The sequence below is a fragment of the Mycteria americana genome (assembly GCF_035582795.1).
Source record: "Mycteria americana isolate JAX WOST 10 ecotype Jacksonville Zoo and Gardens chromosome Z unlocalized genomic scaffold, USCA_MyAme_1.0 Scaffold_18, whole genome shotgun sequence".
Taxonomy (NCBI): Eukaryota; Metazoa; Chordata; class Aves; order Ciconiiformes; family Ciconiidae; genus Mycteria; species Mycteria americana.
Window position 1 is genome coordinate 6459204 of NW_027445436.1, and position 22678 is coordinate 6481881.

Consider the following 22678-nt stretch of genomic DNA (forward strand, 5'->3'; position numbering starts at 1 on the left):
TTTGGGGAGGAACAAGCATGGGAAAATATTGGGATAAAGGGGATAAAAAGGACCAGTTGCATATAAACAGCTCCTGTTCAGTATACTTTCCTGGCCATGCCCTGCACCTGATTAACTCCATCTGTCCTGTCTCTTTATTAAGCTCTGCCTTCAACTGTTTTCTGGTAAGGGGTTCTTTATTACATGTGCATGTGTGTGTATGGGGGTCTGTGGTGCCAGCAAGTGTAGGTGTGCAAGTGTGTGATTGTTAGTGAAGATCAAGCTGGACTCACTGTTGAGTAGGTGAAGTGACCTGGGGGCCAGGGGTGTGTGTGGGTCTCTAAGGGCCAGCTCTGGGTGTGAGAGCACTTGTGTGTTTCTAAGGCAGAGAGCACAGGGGCGGGGAGTCAGCTATGGGAAACCAGGGGTTTCCTGGCCAATGCTGTGCATGTGTGTGTGCGTGCATGCATGTGTGTGAGACAGTCTATACCAGCAACTGGAGTGGGGTTGCAGCTTTGGGGGCTTGTATGTCCAGGTGCCAGCAACTGGGGAGACTGGGATCCAGGGGCCAGCTACTGGTCAGACTGAGTGTCTGAGGTCAACTGCTGGAGGGGCTCCACTTTGTACATATGTATATTTTCTCTCGCTAGTGAACCTCTATCTTCCTCAGCCAGAGAGGGGAGCAGGATGAGGCCATTGGTGCTGTCTGTGTTCATGCGAGTGCTCTGAATGTCTGTGATCTGTGTGGCTGGCTGTGTATATATGTGGTGTATACATGTGCTCTGTGTGTGTGTGCGCGTGCCTACTGGGAGTAAATTTTCAGCTACTGGTTGTACTTCATGCATGGAGCTGCAGCAACCTTGCCTCTCAGGCTGTCGGATCCAGCACGATATACTTTCCTGTAACAGGTACAGCTAGTTCTTCCAAAGGTTAGTTGAATCTGACACATTAAAAAAAAAATCTTAAAATACATAAAATATATTTCTGTCAGTAATGCCTTGTTAGTTTCTGTGGTGGGTTAACCTTGGCCTGCAGCCAGACGCCCACCCAGCTGCGCTCTCACTCCACTTCCTCAACAGGAAAGGGGGGAGAAAATAAGATGAAAAAGCTAGCGGGTTGTGAAAAAGACAGGGAGATCACTTAATGATTACCATCACTGGCAAAATGGATTTGACTTGGGGAAAATTAATTTATTGCCAATTAAAATAGATTTGGATAGTGAGAAGCAAAGACCAAAAAAATTAAAACACCACCTTGCCTCCCCCTGCTGAGCAGCACTGGGGGATGGGGGTTTACGATAAGTACATAACAGTTCCTCTCTGCTGATCCTTCCTCCTCACGCTTTTCTTCTGCTCCAGCATGGATCCTTCCGTGGGCTGCAGTCCTTCAGGAAAAAACTTGCTCCAGCATGGGTTCTCCACAGGCCTCAATTCCTTCAGGAAATATTCAACTATTCATAATATTCAAATATTCAACTATTCATACTGCAGTATGAATATTTGCTCTGCTGGTCTCTTCCATGGGCTGCAGGGGAATATCTGTTCCGGCACCTGGAGCACCTCCTCCCCCTCCTCCTTCTCTGACCTTGGTGTTAGCACTGCTATTTCTTGCTCTGTTTTCTCTCCTCCTCTGCCTGTCTGGTGGTTTTGCCCTTTAAATATGTTATCACAGAGACACCACCAGCTTCACTGATTGTCTCAGCTTCAGCCAGCAGTGGGTCCATTTTGGAGATGGCCAGAACCATCCGTGTCTGGCATTATGGCAGCCCCTGACCTCTTCTCACAGGGGACACCCCCTGCAGCCCCCTCCTACTACCAAAACCTTGCTATGTTCACCTATTACAGTTTCCCAGAATGCTCTTATAACCTTGCTGTAATGATCACATGGGAATTTATTTATTAATTTATTTTTACTTGAAACCAAAGAGAGCAACCATGTTTTTGGGGGTGGTTTTATGACAACTTATAAAATAACCTGAAGCTCAGCTCTAACTTCTTTATTTTCAGTGGGAAAAAAATTATAATATAATAATACAAATATAATATAAATATAATATAAATATAATTTTAAAACATAATTATATGTAGTTCAGAAAACTTCTTTATTTTCTTTCTAATGGCAAAGAAATTAGAATGTCGATAGTATTGCTTAACATAAAAGGTAATTAGCACTTAGCATAGCTATTCAAACCTTGATAATAATTAGTAATTTTGAATGGTGATGAAGGCTAACCACATAGCAATATGCATTTCTGCTGGTTTTGAAGTGGTGTACTCTAAATACAAAAAAAAAATAACCATTTCCCCAAGATTAACACCTCCTGCCCTGTAGAAAGCATGTTCATTTTACCTCTGCCACATTTCTTGGGCACTAAATTATGATAGTGGCAACAGGAGATGTCTATCGAAAGGAAGGTACAAGATTGTACTGGTTTTGGCTGGCACAGAGTTAAATTTCTTCATAGTAGGTGGTATGGGGCTATGTTTTGGATTTGTGCTGAAAATAGTGTTGTTAACACACTGATGTTTTAGTTATTGCTGACCAGTGCTTGCACAGTGTCAAGGCCTTTTCTGTTCCTCAGACTGCCCCGACAGCAAGTAGGTTGGAGGTGCACAAAAAGTTGGGAGGGGACACAGCTGGGACAGCTGACCCCAACTGGCCAAAGGGATATTCCGTACCATATAACGTCATGCTCAGCAATAAAACTGGGGGGGAGGTTGGTGGGGGAGGCCACAGCTCAGGGACTGGCTGGGCATCAGTTGGTTGTTGGTGAGCAATTGTTTTCTTTTGCATCACTTGTCTTTTTTGGGTTTTATTTTCCTCTCTCTTTGTTAATTTTTTTTTCTCTTTTCCTTACATTTTTATTTTTAATTATTATTTGTCTTTAATTACTAAACTGTCTTTATCTCAACCCATGAGTTTCTTTCTCACTTTTACCCTTCTGATTCTCCCCCCATCCCACCGGGGGTGGGAGTGAGTGAGTGGCTGTAGTTGCCAGCTGGGGTTAAACCACGACAGTCCTTTTTGGCGCCCAATGTGGGGCACAAAGGGTTTGAGATAACAACAGATTTAAGCAGACTATATTAGAAGGAATTTATATCTGTTAACAGTTGCTGGTCACAATATTGATTCATCTGTTCTCAATATTAGTTTATCTGATCTGTGCCATGCTCCTTTTTTTGCTGTATATGTTAAAGACTGATTTTGACTTCTGCAGTTTGCTCTGCTCTGTTGTGATTAGTGATGTTTTGCCTGGGAGATTTATTATTAAAACACTGGCCTTGAGCTTAATCTGGTATTTGGGCTCTGTACTGAAGCCATTATTGTACTTTGCGTACCATCTCATGGAGACAATTAACAATTATACTTCTTCCTCTGAGAGGTTTTTTATGGAGAAAATACAGAATGGCACCTTCTTCTGTGATGTTTTCTCCCTCGTTACAATAACTTTTCAGTATCTTGAACATCCTTGGGTGTCATGGTTTAACCCCAGCCAGCAACTAAGCACCACCCAGCCACTCGCTCACTCCCCCCCACCCAGTGGGATGGGGGAGAGAATCAGAAGAGTAAAAGCAAGAAAACTCGTGGGTTGAGATAAGAACAGTTTAATAGGTAAAGCAAAAGCTGTGCACACAAGCAAAGCAAAGTAAGGAATTCATTCACTGAGCATGATGTCATATGGTATGGAATAGCCCTTTGGTCAGTTTGGATCAACTATCCTGGCTGTGCCCCCTCCCAGTTTCTTCTGCACCTGGCAGGGCATGGGAAGCTGAAAAGTCCTTGACCAGTGTAAACACCCCTTAGCAACAGCCAAAACATCAGCGTGTTATCAATATTATTCTCATACTAAAATCCAAAACACAGCACTATACCAGCTACTAGGAAGAAAATTAACTCTATCCCAGCCAAAACCAGCACATTGGGTAATCAAAATACTTCTATTGGTATTTCTTAGGAATATTGTTTCGTCTTTTTCTAAGGTTAACCAACTATTTAGGAATATGACCCAGGCCCCGCGGCAGTGTGGTTATGGGTGGCAAGGCATGTGGGAGAATATGGGCAGGTATCTAGGAAGCTTCTCACCTCCAATGGTCTGGAACTTCACTCCCGAACAAGTGTGGGATCCTGACAAAGTGATAAAATGTTTGAAAAAAAGATGCCCTGGCTATTCCAAAGAGGCACAACTTATCACACTGTGCTGGGGCCTGGCCAGCACCTGCCAAACACTGCTCAATACTATTTGGCACCCTCAAGGAGAAGAGAGGGTCTCTGGATCTGAAAACATACCAACAGACGCTATGGCTAAACCAGAGACCCAGCCCTCAACTATATCTGTCGCCCCTATAATCAAGAAGAAACAATGGAAGCGGAGGTCAACTCGTTTAGTAAGGGAGAAAGAAGTTTCTCCAAAGAGGGAGCAGGAGAAAGAATCAGAAGAGGCAGCCTGTTCTGCAGCAGGGCAGTCACAAGAACAGGAGGAGGAAGAGACCGAAATCATAAATGAGACAGAAACCACCCGATCCCTATCCCTGAGTGAGCTGCAAGATATGCAAAAAGATTTCAGCCGTCAACCAGGCAAGCAAATTATCAGCTGGTTACTCCAATGCTGGGATATTGGGGCCAATAGTCAGGAATTAGAGGGTAAGGAAGCCCGGCAGCAGGGATCCCTTGCTAGGGATAAGGCCATTGACAAAGGGATTGGAAAAGGGTCAGGAGTCCTCAGCCTCTGGAGGCGACTCCTGTCGAACGTGAAGGACAGGTATCCCTTCAAGGAAGAACTTGCAAATTCCCAAAGCAAATGGACCACCATTGAGGGAGGTATCCAGTATCTGAGGGAATTAGCCAAGGTGGAGGTGATCTATAGCAACCTGGATGATGACCAGGAATCCAAAGACCTGGATGAAATTGGGTGCATGTTATTTATGTGACGAAAGTTTAAAAGTGCACTGACGTCATATGCCAACACCCTGGCGATAATGAGCTGGACAGACATGGAGGCACCAACTATGGATGAACTGGCCAGCCAGCTCTGAGAATACAAAGATAATCTCGCTTCCTCCATGTGGGCCTGTGTCTTGGCTGTGAAGGAACTGACCCAAAAAATATCCGAGCAATCTGAGAAGGATAGGTCTTCCTCATGCACTCCAACCAATGTATCAGCTATTAAGAGTCAACCTTTTTCTGTTCAAGGGAGAGGGTACCAGTGGTGCACACCACGTGCAACCCTGTGGTTCTTCGTGCATGACCAGGGGGAGGACATGAGAAAGTGGGATGGTGAACCTACCTGGAGACTAAAAGCAGGAAGTACAGGAAGTACAAGGGAAAACAACAGCCAGAAGGCATCCATCCAGGAAAATGACTGCTCCAGTGTCTGTTGGGCAGAGTCGAAGGGCTGATCTTACTTTTGACCCTGATGAATGGACTTCTGTTTTGCAGTTACAAAAATCAAGTAATGAAGACTCTGACCAGGAATAGAGGGGCCCTGCCTTTGGCCAGGCAGAGGAAAGGGACAACCGGGTTTACTGTACTGTGTGGGTTTGATGGCCTGGCACATCAGACCCATGGGAGTATAAAGTTCTAGTGGACACCGGTGCACAGTGTACTCTAATACCCATCAGGTTACAAAGGGGCAGAATCCATCTGTATTTCTGAAGTGACAGGGGAATCCCAAGAATTGTCTGTGTTGGAGGCTGAGGTAAGCCTAACTGGGAATGAGTAGCAAAAGCATCCTATTGTGACTGGTCCTGAGACTCCATGCATCCTTGGCATAGACTACCTCAGGAGAGGGTACTTCAAGGACCCAAAAGGGTACCAGTGGGTTTTCGGTATAGTTTCCTTGAGCACGGAGAAGATTAAACAGCTGTCTAGCTTGCCTGGTCTCTCAGAGGATCCTTCTGTTGTGGGGCTGCTGAGGGTCGAAGAACAGCAGGTGCCAGTTGCTACCATGACAGTGCACCAGCAACACTATCACACCAACAGAGACTCCCTGATTCCCATCCATAAACTGATTCGTCGACTGGAGAGCCAAGGAGTGATCAGTAAGATTCGTTCACCCTTTAATAGTCCTATATGGCCAGTGCAAAAATCTAACAGAGAGTGGAGACTAACAGTGGACTATCGAGGCCTGAATGAAGTCACGCCACCACTGAGTGCTGCTGTACCAGACAAGCTAGAACTCCAATATGAACTGGAGTCAAAGGCAGCCAAATAGTATGCAAAAACTGATATCGCTAACACATTCTTCTTGATCCCTTTGGCAGCAGAGTGCAAGCCACAGTTTGCTTTCACTTGGAGGGTTACCCAATACACCTGGAATCGATTGCCCCAGGGGTGGAAACACAGCCCCACCATTTGCCATGGACTGATCCAGATGGCACTGGAACAGGGTGAAGCTCCGGAACTCCTGCAATGACATAATCAAAATGTTTGATGACATCATTGTTTGATGATGACATCATTGTCAGCTTGTTTGATGACAGCTTGTTTGATGACATCATTGTCATTAAGAAAGGGAGAAGAATAATCCAGTTTCTTTTGAAAGCTGGTTTTGCTATCAAAAAACGTAAGGTCAAGGGACCTGCAGAGGAGACCCAGTTTTTAGGAATAAAATGGCAAGATGGGCATCGTCACATCCCAATGGATGTGATTAACAAACTAACAGCCATGTCTCCACCAACTAGCAAAAAGGCAACACAAGCTTTCTTAGGCGTTGTGAGTTTTTTGAGAATGCATATTCCAGGTTATAGTCTGATCATAAGCACTCTCTATTGAGTGACCTGAAGAAGAATGATTTCAAATGGGGCCCTGGGCAATGACAAGCCTTTGAACAAATTAAACAGGAGATAGTTCATGCAGTAGCCCTTGGGCCAGTCCGGGCAGGGCAAGATGTGAAAAATGTGCTCTACACTGCAGCCAGGGATAATGGTCCCACTTGGAGCCTCTGGCAGAAAGCACCAGGGAAGACTCGAGGTCGACCCCTAGGGTTTGGAGCTGGGGATAGAGAGGATCTGAAACCTGTTACACTCCAACCGAAAAAGAAATATTAGCAGCATATGAAGGGGTTCGAGCTGCTTCGGAAGTGGTTGGTACTGAAGCACGGGTCCTCCTGGCACCCCGGCTGCTGGTGCTGGGCTGGATGTTCAAAGGGAGGGTCCCCTCTACACATCATGCAACTGATGCTACGTGGAGTAAGTGGGTTGCACTGATAACGCAATGGGCTTGAATGGGAAGTCCCGACTGCCCAGGAATTCTGGAAATGATCAAGGACTGGCCAGAGGGCCGAAACTTTGGAGTGTCGCCAGAGGAGGTGACTTGTGCTGAAGAGGCCCCACTGTACAATAAACTACCAGAAAATGAGAAGCAATATGCCCTGTTCACTGATGGGTCCTGTCATATTGTAGGAAAGCATCGGAGATGGAAGGCTGCTGTATGGAGTCCTATACGACAAGTGGTAGAAACTGCTATAGGGAAAGGTGAATCGAGACAGTTTGCAGAAGTAAAGGCCATCCCAGTGGCTTTAGATATTGCTGAATGAGAAAAATGGCCAATACTTTATCTCTATACTGACTCATGGATGGTGGCAAATGCCCTGTGGGGGTGGTTACAGCAATGGAAGCAGAACAACTGACAGCACAGAGGCAAACCCATCTGGGCTGCAGCATTGTGGCAAGATATTGCTGCCCGGGTAGGGAACCTGGTTGTAAAAGTACATCACGTAGATGCTCACGTACCCAAGAGTTGGGCCACTGAGGAACATCAAAACAATGAGCAGGTGGATCAGGCTGCTCAGATTGAAGTGGCTCAGGTGAATCTGGACTGGCAACATAAGGGTGAATTATTTATAGCTTGGTGGGCCCATGAAACCTCAGGCCATCAAGGAAGAGATGCAACATATAGATGGGCTCGTGATCGAGGGGTGGACTTGACCATTGATGCCATTGCACAGGTTATCCATGAATGTCAAACGTGCACCATAATCAAACAAGCTAAGCGGTCAAAGCCTTTTTGGTATGGAGAACGATGGCTGAAATATCAATATGGGGAGGCCTGGCAGATCGATTATATCACACTCCCACAAACCCACGAAGGCAAGTGCCATGTACTTACAGTGGTGGAAGCGATGGTTGGAAACATACCCTCTGACCCATGCCACCGCCCAGAATATGTTCTTGGGCCTTGAAAAGAAAGTTTTATGGTGACATGGCACCCCTGAAAGAATTGAGTCAGACAGTGGGACTCATTTCTGAAACAACCTCATAGACACCTGGGCCAAAGAGCATGGCATTGAGTGGGTATATCACATCCCCTATCATGCACCAGCCTCCAGGAAAACTGAACGATACAATGGACTGTTAAAAACTGCACTGAGAGCAATGGGTGGTGGGACATTCAGGCATTGGGATACAAATTTAGCAGAAGCCACTTGGCTTGTTGACGCTAGGGGATCTGCCAGTCGACCTGGCCCTGCCCAATCAAAACCCCTACGTACTGTGGAAGGAGATAAAGTCCCCATAGTACACATAAGGAAGTGGCTGTAAAAGACAGTCTGGGTTATTCCTTCCTCCGGAAAAGGCAAATCCATTTGTGGGATTGCTTTTGCTCAAGGACCTGGGTGCACTTGGTGGGTAATGCAGAAGGATGGGGAAGTCCAATGTGTACCTCAAGGAGATTTAATTCTGGGTGAAAATAACCCATGATTTGAGTTGTATGGTACCATTGCTGTATGATGCCAGTGTTACATGATGCCGTATGTTGCCACTGCTGTGGCTGCCATATGTCAAAGGTATTATAACAGGAACCCCTTGCTGCTAGCCAGGCTAGGAGCAAATTGAGGAGTTCATTGCAACGTTAAACCCTATAACCTGCTCCAAAGGGGCCAGGGGTGGAGATTGTAATGGATATACCTTTAAGTTGTTGTAACCCATGATTTGAGTTGCATGTTATAGGAAGTACTATAGCAGGAACCACCCAGACCAATGAAGGCCGAACCTCACAAGAAGCAGTGCAAGTGCAGCAGTGACCCGACTTGAGCTGGTTTTGGTGCCCAGTAACTCCACGCAACACACCACCTCTCCTGTCCTGAGTGACCACCATAACAGATGGAGCCCAAAGTCATGGACTAAATGAACTGAGTAGACATCTTATGGACGTTTTACAAGGGTAGTCCATAGACTAAAGGAATGATATCTGTGTAAATATGAAAGGATGGGAAGGGGGGGATGGTTAATGAGGATGTATTGGATAGTATGGGACCTGAGCATGACGTAAACGGTATGGAATAAGGGGTGGAGAATGTGCTGGTTTTGGCTGGGATCGAGTTAATTTTCTTCATAGTAGGTGGTATGAGGCTATGTTTTGGATTTGTGCTGAAAACAGTGTTGATAATACAGGGATGTTTTAATTATTGCTGACCAGTGCTTGCACAGTGTCAAGGCCTTTTCTGTTCCTCAGACTGCCCCGACAGCAAGTAGGTTGGAGGTGCACAAAAAGTTGGGAGGGGACACAGCTGGGACAGCTGACCCCAACTGGCCAAAGGGATATTCCGTACCATATAACGTCATGCTCAGCAATAAAACTGGGCGGGAGGTTGGTGGGGGAGGCCACAGCTCAGGGACTGGCTGGGCATCAGTTGGTTGTTGGTGAGCAATTGTTTTCTTTTGCATCACTTGTCTTTTTTGGGTTTTATTTTCCTCTCTCTTTGTTAATTTTTTTTTCTCTTTTCCTTACATTTTTATTTTTAATTATTATTTGTCTTTAATTACTAAACTGTCTTTATCTCATCCCATGAGTTTCTTTCTCACTTTTACCCTTCTGATTCTCCCCCCATCCCACCGGGGGTGGGAGTGAGTGGAGTGAGTGAGGCTGTGTGGTGCTTAGTTGCCGGATAGGGTTAAACCACAAGCTTGGTATAGGTGGAATGGTGAATATTTTATCCCTTCGCTTTATTTTGCTGGTCTTCCAACTGCACTGAACCCTCTCTTTTCTCCCTACATTCAGTTCTTCCTTTTTGCTTTCCAGAGCCCACAGTGTGCCATGTTTCGATGCCTTATCTACCTTTCTTGCATATATTTTTGTCTTGTCTCCAGTCAACTTTGTGTAAAAAGTTACTTCTCCCTAGCCTGAGTGTTCTGAGGCAGGCCACAAATCATTTTTGTCCTACATTCATTTTGTTGCAGCAATAAGATAAATTTAAATAAACAACTCTAAGTGGTAGAAGTAATGAAGTCTAGTTTCCTAGTGATTTGTCTTTGGCAAGATTCTCTAGCATGTAACAAGATGCATATTCTGATTTAAGCTTTTTGTCATGGCTGGGGCACATTTCCAGGTGGGGTTTACTGCTGTTTAAGGAGGCTGATCTTATGGAAGTGGGAGCCCTTCTTGGAGAATTGCCCATTACCTGGGCATGTGGTTTCATGAAACTCTAAGAATAGACTAGTCTCTGACTTCTCCTTTGTTCTTTCATGTTGAATTTCAGTTTATGAAGGAATTAAAAAGTGATTGGAGAATGAGCAAATACATGCATCATAGAATCATAGGCTAATTCAGGTTGGAAGGGATCTGGGGAGTTCTCTAGTCCAACCTCTTGCTCAAAGCAGGCTCAGCTATGAGATCAGACCGTATGAGTTTACCAGACTGGGTAATTGTGTTAACACCAGCTTCATTTTAAGGAAACAATGCTAAACCAGGGATCAATGCTAGGTCCAATCCTGTTCAACATCTTAATTAATGATCTGGATGCTGGGGCAGAGTGTACCCTCAGCAAGTTTGCTGATGACACAAATTTGGGAGGAATGGCTGATATGCCAGAGGGTCGTGCTGCCATCCAGAGGGACCTGGACAGACTGGAGAAATGGGCTGACAAGAACCTCATGCAGTTCAACAAGGGGAAGTAAAAAATCCTGCACTTGGGGAGGAACAACCCCATGCACCAGTACATGCTGGGGGCTGCCCAGCTGGAAAGCAGCTTTGCAGAAAAGGACCTGGGGGTCCTGGTGGACACCAAGTTGAACATGAGCCAGCAATGTGCCTTTGCTGCAAAGAAGGCCAATACTAACCTGGGCTACATGAGGAGGAGTGTTGCCAGCAGGTAGAGGAAGGTGATCCTTCCGCTTTATTCAGCACTGGTGAGGCCACACATGGAGGCCTGTGTCCAGTTCTGGGCTTCTCAGTACAAGAGAGACATGGACATACTGGAGAGAGTCCAGCAAAGGGCCATTAAGATGATTATGGGACTGAAGCATCTCTCCTATGAGGAAGGGCTGAGAGAGCTGGGACTGTTCAGCCTAGAGAAGACAAGGCTCAGGGGGGATCTCATTATTAATGTATATAAATATCTGAAGGGAGGCTGCAAAGAAGATGGAGACAGGCTCTTCAGTGTTGCCCAGTGACAGGACCAGAGGCAATGAGCACAAAGTGAAACACAGGAGGTTCCGTCTGAACATTAGGAAACACTTTTTTACTGTGAGGCTGACTGAGCACTCTGGTTGCCCAGAGAGGTTGTGGAGTCTCCCTCCTTGGAGATATTAAAAAACTGTCTGGACATGGTCCTGGGCAACTGGTTCTAGGTGGCCCAGCTTGAGCAGGGGGGTTGGTCTAGATGACCTCCAGAGGTCCCTTCCAACCTCAACCATTCTGTGAAAAACAAGCAAGATATTAAAATTTGGCATTCCCCGGGGTATTGCATGGTTCTTTTCTTTTGATATTTCACCTTTTTCTCCTGCCTAATCATTACTAGGTTTAGTAATGGTAACTGCCTGAGTAAGGGTTTAGTAGGGGAAAAAACTCCAGCTTGTGGCATATAACTTTAAAATACAGGTCTGAAAAGAGGTGAAATGTAGTCAGAAAGACTGTAAAGTCAAGAGGGGAAAATACTTTTTTCTTCTCATGTGTTGATACAGCTTAAGGATTAGAAAAAGAGTGTGCTTATACAGGTGTGAGCTGAAAAGAAAGCAAGAAAACAAGTTACCTATCAAGCAGCAAGAGAAATAGGGCTTCTGTCTATAATCACTGAAAAGTTGTGGAGATCAGGGGATGTCCCTGATGACTGGAAGAGGGCAAATGTCACACTCATCTACAAGAAGGGCCCAAAAGAGGACCCAGGAAACTACAGGCCCATTAGTCTTACTTCAATCCCTGGGAAAGTAATGGAACCAGTCATCCTAGAAACTATTACAATCCAAATGAAGCAGGTGATTGGGAAAAGCCAGCATGGATTTACCAAAGGCAAATCATGCCAAACTAACCTCATCACCTTCTACAACAAAATAACTTATTCTGTTGACATGAGGAGAGCAGAGCAGTGGATGTTGTCTTCCTGGACTTCAGCAAAGTGTTTGACACTGTTTCCCACAGCCTTCTCCTGGACAAACTGGCAAGATACAGACTGGATGGGTGGTCTGCGAGATGGGTAGGAAAGCGGCTAACAGGCCGCACTCAGAGGGTGGTTATCAATGGTTTTTACTCAGGCTGACAGCTTGTCACAAGTGAGGTCCCCCAGGGATCCATACTGGGCCTCACACTGTTCAACATCTTCATAAATGATCTGGACGATGGGATTGAAAGCATCCTCACCAAGTTTGCTGATGACACCAAACTGGGTGTTGAGGTGGACACGTCAGAAGGGGGAGACATCTTACAGAGAGACCTGGACAGGCTGGAAGAGTGGGCTAGCAAGAACAGTATGAAGTTTAGCAAAGACAAGTGCAAAGTCCTGCACCTGGGACAACATAACCAAAGAGCCTGGTTGTGCTGGTTTTGGCTGGGATAGAGTTAATTTTCTTCATAGAAGCTAGTATGAGGCTATGTTTTGGATTTGTGCTGAAAACAGTGTTGATAATACAGGGATGTTTTCGTTATTGCTGACCAGTGCTTACACAGAGTCAAGGCCTTTTCTGCTTCTCACACCACCCCACCAGCAAGTAGGCTGGGGGTGCACAAGAAGTTGGGAGGGGACACAGCTGGGACAGCTGACCCCCAACTGACCAAAGGGATATTCCATACCATATGACATCATGCTCAGTAATATAAAGCTGGGGGAAGAAGAAGGAAGGGGGAGGACATTCGGAGTGATGGCGTTTGTCTTCCCAAGTAACCGTTATGTGTGATAGAGCCCTGCTTTTCTGGAGATGGCTGAATACCTGCCTGTCTATGGGAAGTAGTGAATGAATTCCTTGCTTTGCTTCGCTTTGCCTGCGTGCACGGCTTTTGCTTTACCTGTTAAACTGTCTTTATCTCAACCCACGAGTTTTCTCACTTTTACCTTTCTGATTCTCTCCCTCATCCCATTGTGGGGGAGTGAGCGAGTGGCTGTGTGGTGGTCAGTCACCAGCTGGGGTTAAACCACAACACTGGTACAGGCTAGGATCTGTGTGGCTGGGGAGCAGCCTTGCTGAAAGGGACCTGGTAGGCATGAAGCTGAACATGAGTCAGCAGTGTGCCGCTGCAGCAACAAAGGAAAATGGGATCCTGGGCTGCATCTGCAGGGGCATTACTAGCAGAGATAGAGATGTGATCATCCCACTCAGCACTTTTCAGGCTGCACCTGGAGTATTGTGTCCAGTTCTGGTTCTCACAATTCAAGATGTGGAGAGACTGGAGTAGGGGGAGGGCCATGAAGACAATCAAAGGACTAGAGAACCTGCCCTATTAGGAGAGACTGAAGGAGATAGGTCTTTTCTCCCTGGAGAAGAGAAGGCTCAGGGGGGACCTCATCACAGTATTCTGGTACTTAAAAGGCAGCTACAAAGAGGACGGAGGCTTTCTCTTCACAAGGAGCCACATGGAGAAGACAAGGGACAATGGGTTCAAGTTGTACTGGGAGAGGTTTCATCTCGATTTAGGAAATAAATTTTTTACAGTGAGAACAATCATTCACTGAAACAACGTCCCCAGGGATGTGGTAGAGTCCCCATCACTGGAGGTTTTCAAGATGTGATTGGACAGGGTGCTAGATAATCTCATCTAGACTCCCTTTCCCATGAAAGGTTGGACCAGATGATCTTTCAAGGTCTCTTCCAACCTGGGCTGTTCTATGATTCTATGAAATATTCTACTCAACCGATAGTGTTCAGAAAGTGGAAATAAAACTCCTTTAAAGCTAAAAACCATAAGAGGGCCAATAAAATAGGAAGAAAAAATATTTGGTAGACTGAGGAAAATTGTGAGGAATGAATAAGTGTAGAGAGGCTTTAAAACATGATAGTCTTTAAATGTATGTGAAGCAAAAGGCTTCTAACAGGGTTATAGGGGGCAGTTCAGGAAGACAGCTATTGTAGAGAAGCTCAGTTTTCTCTGTATTGGTTATCTGCAAATGACTGCAAATATTTGATTTCTTAAAATCACATCATATCTCTTAACTGAAATTATTATGGTGAAGAAGAAGAGAGGTCTAGCTAACCATTTTAAGCAGGGACAAGCAGTGAAAAGGAGAGGTAACTATTTCTCTTCAGGACCAAATGTAAACTTGGAGGTGAATGGTTTTCATATCAGTAACACTGACAACTCTAGGAGCTACCTAGTCCCAGTAGAACTTGAGTAAAATACACAAACTTAAACCAAGTTTTTCATGGTGGTTGTTTTTGATCCCATTGTCTTTACCTGTTAATTACTATTACTGAACTAACAAGTTAAAAGATGAGGCACCTCTGTGCTGGGATAGCAGAGCTGATTTGTACTCCAGACATTTTAAAATGTTTTTTCAGCTATGTAAGCATGCACCTGGTCAGAATGGAGTGCATATGCTGAACTAGAGCTTTATATGGCATCTATTTACTGGCAAATATGGATCCCATTGGTGTGAAATCTGTGTTTATCTTTTCCAAAAAGGTCTTTGGATCACTCATTTATGTGTTTATATCCTAAATCTGTATCAGGGGGGTAGTGCCTGTGTCGAATATTATAACAAAATAGGACCTACCTCTTTCTCCTGAAGTAAACATTTACTCCTTTTTCTGATATAACTTCTGTGGTTGCCTTAGCATTAGTATTTAAAATATCTTGATGTTGCTAAAATATGCTTTAGTAAAAATGCTCAGGTAGGCAATTGTTTGCATTATGAAGGCAGTAGGTTCTACAAATAATTATAGTTGTTTAACTTTATGGTGTTTTGATCTAGTCTGTTAAGTCTCCCTCTCTAATGATAGCTGAAGTAAATAATATTGGAGTTTCAATATGGGAAACAAATCACTCAGCTGAGGTTTTTTTTTTTGTCTACATTGGCACAGAGTGAAGATAGTTCAAGTCCCAAGAGACAACGCCTTTCTCATTCAGTCTTTGACTATACAGCGGCATCACCAACTACATCACCGCCAATGCGACCATGGGAGATGGCATCAAATAGGCAGCCACCTTTGGCTCGGTCCAACCAACATCACTTCTCTGGGGAACACTGCAGCACACCTGCACGAAGTAGGAGGAGGTGAGTAAGCTATTTAGGTTAGGGACCAGTTTCTTATTCTCTATTGTCAACTCAGGGGAAACCTATTTCTGGCAACACTGAATAGTATTTATTATATAATAAATATTCTAATGCTTCTTTTGACTTTTTTTTTAACTAAATTATAATAAGTGCAACAGAAAACTCTGTACTGAAAGTAATTTAAGTTCTTGCATCTTCCAATAATTTGTAAGAGTAGAGAGAAACTGGAGAAGAGAATGCTTATTAACATTTTTGTTATGAGCTGGCTTCTTTCTCTCATTCTGTACTGGAGAAATAAGCATTTAAAAAAATGGGAAAAGGGGAATTGTGGTGGGTTGACCTTGGCTAGCTGCCAGGTGCCCACCAAGCTGCTTGATCACTCCCCCTCCTCAGCTGGACAGGGGAGAGAAAATATAACGAAAAGCTCGTGGGTCGAGATGAGGACAGGGAGAGATCATTCACAAATTACAGTCACGGGCAAAACAAACTCAACTTGCGAAAATTAATTTAGTTTGTTGCCAATTAAACAGAGTAGGATAATGAGAAATAAGAACAAATCTGAAAATACCCTCCCCCCACCTCTCCCTTCTTCCCAGGCTCAACTTCACTCCCGACTCTTCTAACTCCTCCCCCCGAGCGGCACAGGGGTATAGGGAATGGGGGTTGTGGTCAGTTCATAACACTTCGTGTCTACTGCTCCTTCCTCCTCACGCTTTTCCCCTGCTCCAGCATGGGGTCCCTCCCATGGGAGACAGTCCTTCATGAACTTCTCCTACGTGGGTCCTTTCCATGGGCTGCAGTTCTTCATGAACTGCTACAGCATGGGTCCTTTCCACAGAGTCACAGGTCCTGCCAGAAAACCTGCTCCTGTGTGGGCTCCTCTCCACGGGGTCACAAGTCCTGCCAGGAGCCTGCTCTAGTGTGGGCTCTCTACGGGCTTGTCGTGGTTTAACCCCAGCCAGCAACTAAGCACCACACAGCCGCTCGCTTGCTCCCCCCACCCAGTGGGATGGGGGAGAGAATCAGAAGGGTAAAAGTGAGAAAACTCATGGGTTGAGATAAAGACAGTTTAATAAGTAAAGAAAAAGCCGCGCACACAAGCAAAGCAAAGCAAGGAATTCATTCACTACTTCCCATCGACAGGCAGGTGTTCGGCCATCTCCAGGAAAGCAGGGCTCCATCATGCATAATGGTTACTTGGGAAGACAAACACCATTACTCCCAACATCCCCCCCTTCCTTCTTCTTCCCCAGCTTTATATACTGAGCATGACATCATATGGTATGGAATAGCCCTTTGGTCAGTTGGGGGTCAGCTGTCCCAGCTCTGTCCCCTCCCAACTTCTTCTGCACCTGGCAGAGCATGGGAAGCTGAAGAGTCCTTGACTAGTGCAGCAACAACTAAAACATCCCTGTATTATCAACACTGGTTTAGGCACAAATCCAAAACATAGCCCTGTACTAGCTACTAGGAAGAAAATTAACTCTATCCCAGCCAAAACCAGCACAGGGCTGCAGCTTCTTTCAGGGCAAATCCACCTGCTGTGGCGTGGGGTCCTCCACGAGCTGCAAGGTAGATATCTGCTCCACCGTGGACCTCCATGGGCTGCAGGGGACAACCTGTTTCACCATGGTCTTCACCATGGGCTGCAGGGGAATCTTTGCTCCAACACCTGGAGCACCTCCTCCCCCTCCTTCTTCACTGACCTTGGTGTCTGCAGGGTTGTTTCTCTCACATATTCTCACTCGTCTCTCCCAGCTGCTTTTGCGCAGCTTTTTTTACCCTTTCTTAAATATGGTATCACAGAAGTGCTACCAGCATTGCTGATTGGCTCAGCTTTGGCCAGCCTTGGAGCTGGCTAGAACTGGCTCTGTCCAATATAGGGGTAGCTTTTGGCATCTTTGCACAGAAGCCACCCCTGCAGCCCCCCCGCTACCAAAACCTTGCCACGTAAACCCAATACAGGAATAAAACCCTATTTATTGTCAGGGTGCTATTAAAAGCAATAAGTTCCATATGTAGTGTCATATATGTTCACTGCACTTGCAACTCAGTCCTTGTCTTGCAAAGAGCAAAGGTGAAGAAGACCTGACTGGAGGATACCATAGCATCATGTGGTTGCTGAGGTGGTTGGTTTGCATATTATAAAGATTGCATTTTTGTTCTGTTTTTTAGTGCATAGCTCATAAGACTCTCTGAGGCAGAGCTTTTGGAATAAGCTTCCTTAGTCATGGAAGAGTAGAGTTTTAGATGGCTATGTTGAACTGATGTCTGGATAAGAGTGTATAGGAAGGCATAAAAATAAAGATGACCTTTACTCTTCTATTTAGTTATCCAAAGCAAAAGCTTTCAGTTCCCCTCCTCCCCCGCTCTGCAATGTCTCAGAAATGTGTCCAAGTCATTTAATAAATGTTTAAAGCTCACTGACCTCTGTTTACATCGCAGAAACACTATAGCTTGATTTCTACTAAAATGGAAGTATATGTGCATTTTCATGACTGTAAAATGTTAGGTGAGGTTGAAAAAACATAATTGCTTCTCCTCTGACTCCATAGATAAAATTTATCAACCATGATAACATAGTGTTAGAAGGAATAGACTTAAACATGCTGGGTTTTGTTTCTTCTTCAAGTCCACAAATCTGGAAGCTTTCAGTCCAAAGCATGAACATGGTATGGGTGTTCGTACAGCTATCAGACCTAAGAAAGAAATTGGTTTGTTGACTCAAGCTTCTCTTTTCAGAATAACTGCTTCATGCCCTTTATACAGTTCTGTGCAGTGGTGACTCATAAATCTAGTCCACAAGATGTTTTCATTTAGAAACGCTTTGAACTGGGCTGTTCAGAATATGAAGCATTTGGCATTTTTGCTTGTCATCTGACCAGTCCGCACACATTTCCTTGCATCCTTCTGTCGTGGTTTAGCCCCAGTCGGCAACCAAGCACCACACAGCCAGTGGGGGATGGGCGAGAGAATCGGAAGAGCAAAAGCAAGAAAACTCGTGGGTTGAGATAAGAACAGTTTAATAATTGAAGAAATAATAATAATAATAATAATAATAATAATAATAATAATAATAATAATAATAATAATGTAAAGGAAACCAACGAGAGAGAGAGAGAGGAACAAAACCCAAGAAAAACAAGTGATACAACTGCTCACCACCTGCCAACCGACACCGAGCCAGTCCCTGAGCGGTGATCAGGGAAGTCCCCCTGGCCAACTCCCCCCCAGTTTATATACTGAGCATGACGTCATATGGTATGGAATAGCTCTTTGGCCAGTTTGGATCAATTATCTTGGCTGTGCCCCCTCCCAGTTTCTTGTGCACCTGGCAGAGCATGGGAAGCTGAAAAGTACTTGACCAGTGTAAACAGCACTTAGCAACAACTAAAACATCAGTGTGTTATCAACATTATTCTCATACTAAATACAAAACACAGCACTATACCAGCTACTAGGAAGAAAATTAACTCTATCCCAGCCGAAACCAGGACATCTTCCATTACCATCTCTTGCTGGTGGGTGCCTGAGCTAATCTAACTTCCCAGAATAGGATCATTGGGGGAGCACTGTTTATACACATCTGTGTACATGTTCTGCAGGAATCTCATTAAGTTTTATAGTGCTGATGCTAATCCAGAGCTGATAAGCCCTAATGGATCAGAGCTTGATTCTTTAAGGTTGTTGTGAGTCATAGAATCATAGAATGGTTTCAACTGGAAAGGACCTTTAAAGATCATCTAGTCCAACCCCCCCTGCCATGGGCAGGGACATCTTTCACTAGGTAAAGGTTGCTCAAAGGCCTGTCCAACCTGACTTTGAACACTTCCAGGGATGGGGCCTCCACTGCCTCTCTGGGCAACTTGTTCCAGTGTTTCACCACACGTAAAAAATTTCTTCCTTTTATCCAATCTAAATCTGCCCTCTTTCAGTTTAAAACCATTGCCCCTTGTCCTGTCACTACAGGCCCTGGCAAAAAGTCTCTCTCTGACTTTCTTATAAGCCCCCTTTAAGTACTGAAAGACCGCAATAAGGTCTCCCCGGAGCCTTCTCTTCTCCAGGCTGAACAACCCCAGCTCTCTCAGCCTTTCCTCATAGGAAAGGTATTCCAGCCCTCTAATCATTTTCGTGGCCCTCCTCTGGACCCGCTCTAACAGGTCCATGTCTTTCTTGTGCTAGGGGCCCCAGAACTGGACATAGGACTCCAGGTAGGGTCCCATGAGAGAGGAGTAGAGGGGGAGAATCAGCTCCCTCGACCTGCTGGCCATGCTTCTTTGTATGCAGCCCAGGATACAATTGGCTTTCTGAGCTGCAAAGCACACATTGCCAGCTCGTGTCTGATTTTTCATCCACCAGTATCCCCAAGTCCTTCTCCTCAGGGCTGCTCTCAATCCATTCATCCCCCAGTCTGTACTGATATTGGGGATTGCCCCGATGCAGGTGCAGGACCTTGCACTTGGTCTTGTTACACTTCACGAGCTTCACATAGGCCCACTTCTTGTCCAGGTCCCTCTGAACGGCATTCTGTCCTTCAGGCATGTCAACTGCACCACTCAGCTTGGTGTTGTCTGCAAACTTGCTGAGGGTGCACTCAATCCCACTGTCTATGTCAGTGATGAAGATATTAAATAGTACTGGTTCCAGTATGGACTCTTGAGGGACACCACTCATTACTGGTTTCCACTTGGACATTGAGCCACTGACTAGAAGTCTTTGGATGCAGCCATCCAGTCAACTCCATATCCATCTAACAGTTTATCCATCAAACCCATCTCTCTCCAATTTAGAGGTAAGAATGTTGTGGGGGACCATATCAAAGGCCTTACAGAAGTCCAGGTAGGTGACAACCATAGCTCTTCCCTTGTCCACCAATGCAGTCACTCCATTGTAGAAGGCCACTAGATTAGTCAGGCATGACTTGCTCTTGGTGAAGCCATGTTGGCTGTCTCTAATTACTTGTCTTCCACACGTTTCAATACGTCTTCCAGGAGGATCTGTTCCATGATCTTACAGGGCACGGAGGTGAGGTTGACTGGTCGGTAGTTCCCAGGGTCCTCCTTATTACCCTTTTTTAAAATGGGCATGACGTTTCCCTTTTTCCAGTCCCTGGGGTCTTTGCCTGACTGCCACAACTTTTGAAATATGGTGGAGAGTAGCTCGGCAATTCCCTCAGGACCCTGGGATGCATCTTGTTGGGTCCCATGGACTTGTGTATGTTCAGGTTCCTCAGGTGGTCTCAAACCTGATCTTCTCTTCTGAGGGGAAGGACTTCATTTCCCCAGTCCCTGCCTTGAGGTTCAGGGACTCGAGTGATGTGGGATTACCATTGAAAACTGAGGCAAAAAAGATGTTGAGTATCTCAGCCTTCTCCACATTGGTTGTCACTAGTTCTTCTTTCTTATTTCTCATGGGGGGTACATTTTCTTCTACCTGTAAAAGCCCTTCTTATTCTTCGCATCCCTTGCTATATTCAGCTCCAGCTGTGCCTTAGCTTTCCTGATCCCATCCCTACACACCCTGGCAGCATCCCTATATTCTTCCCAGGATGCATGTCCCTGGTTCCACTGCCTGTGCATTTCCTTCTTACCGTTTAGTTTGACCAGGCGGTCCTTACTCAGCCGTGCTGGTCTCCTGCCTTCCTTGCCTCATTTCTTACACGTGGGAATTGAGAGCTCTTGCGCTCTAAGAAAAATGTCCTTAAAGAGCTGCCAGCTCTGTTCAGCTCCTTTATCTCTGAGGGCAGTTTCCCAGGGGGTCCCATCCACTAATTCCTTAAACAACTGGAAGTTCGGTCTCCTAAAATTCAAGGGTCTTGACTTTACTCTTCACCTGGCCCATATCCCTCAAGATTGTGAATTCGATCAGGGCATGATCACTGCAGCCCAGACTGCCACCAATCTTATTAATGTTTTAGTTGGGATCATTCAAAGCAAATTTCCTTATTGTTGCTGCTTATCATGAATTGGTTCCTATTGTGGAGTGATCTTGGACCTCATGAACTGCATTCTTTTCAGTTAAAGTTGAACTGGAAGATGTACTCCAGCTGTAAATGGGCATTCAGCGTTTGGGCTAGTTCTAGTTTCCTGAAATGTGTATAGGGTGGATATCAGGTACTCATTGCCAACTGGTTTGCTCTATAGATTCACTACTATTGGTCTACACTTCTTGCTAGTGTAGACACAGCCTGCATCTTTGCCATGTTTTGCAGTAGATTTCTGTAGGATCTTTATTATCTGGATTTTTTTTCTATAATTTGGATTACTGTTTATACTATAAGCTCTTTTGATCAGAGATTTCTGTACCATGCCTAGTAAAATGAGGCCCTATTTTCAGTTGGGATTTTCAGATTCATGATAAGCAAATACATATTGCATTAAGTCAGCCTTAATAGAGTTTTACATAATACTGCTTATAAGTGAGGTCAAGTTGCCTTTCTTCTTGAGAATGTACATTCCAAGTCAGTTGTACATTCCAATATCCGAGTTGTACATTCCAATGTCCAAGTTGGTTCTCCATCACTATATCCATTCCTTGCAATAGGACAAATTCTTTGTTTGCTCTGACTGGAGACTGTTCTGAAGCTCTTTTGCTATAATTAGAATATTCCAAGGAAAAAAGAACATCTACTGCCTTAAGTATTATCTGCTCTAGGATTAGAATCACACAGAGGAAAGAAAGTTGTCCTAATGCAAAACACTGAACAGGTAGATCATATTAATAATGCAGAGAGGGACAATGATACAATCTATGACTTTGAGTAATCTAAAACAGATTATGATACAATCACAATAGCATCTGAACAACTGTGGTAGTATCCTTCTCCCCCTCTTCTGCCTTCAGTAGCAAAACTGGGTGCAGCTTGAGAAATGTCAGGGTTATGTAGTGAGTTGCCAATAGGTTTCAGGGTTGTTTGATGATAGCAAAAGGAACGATGAAAGCTGAGAATCTTGCATTCTGTTCCAGGCTGTGTTGGAAAGTATGTGCTCTAGTGTTAGCAGACCCTTTCTGTTTCTTTCCTGCAGTTTGGCTCATTGAGCGTCTACCCAGGGTAGCACTAAATCCCATATAACTTGAACGATTCTACATGCAATGGATAATTTATTTATTTGTGGGGATTGGAAGGCATGTTGTGGAATCAAGCAGGGCACTGTGGGATGGTCTCTACTTAGTTTGTTCTACTGCAAAATTTATGAGAAATGCCATGTAAGTCACTTCATCCAAACTTTTTTTTATGGACAAGTTATTAATTGTGTGCCTCATGAGTACATTGTCAAATCCCAA

At 44.8% G+C, this 22678-nt stretch overlaps 1 protein-coding gene across 8 annotated transcripts in view; it reads left to right on the forward strand.

Annotated features, from left to right (window-relative positions):
• LOC142402967 (E3 ubiquitin-protein ligase RNF38-like) overlaps positions 1-22678 on the forward strand; it is a 191067-nt gene that overhangs the window by 98974 nt on the left and 69415 nt on the right. For all 8 annotated transcript variants that reach the window (XM_075488986.1, XM_075488985.1, XM_075488987.1 and 5 more), the window contains one exon: positions 15201-15394. In XM_075488986.1, the coding sequence (XP_075345101.1) occupies positions 15201-15394 (194 nt within the window). The remainder of the gene's footprint in view (positions 1-15200; positions 15395-22678) is intronic.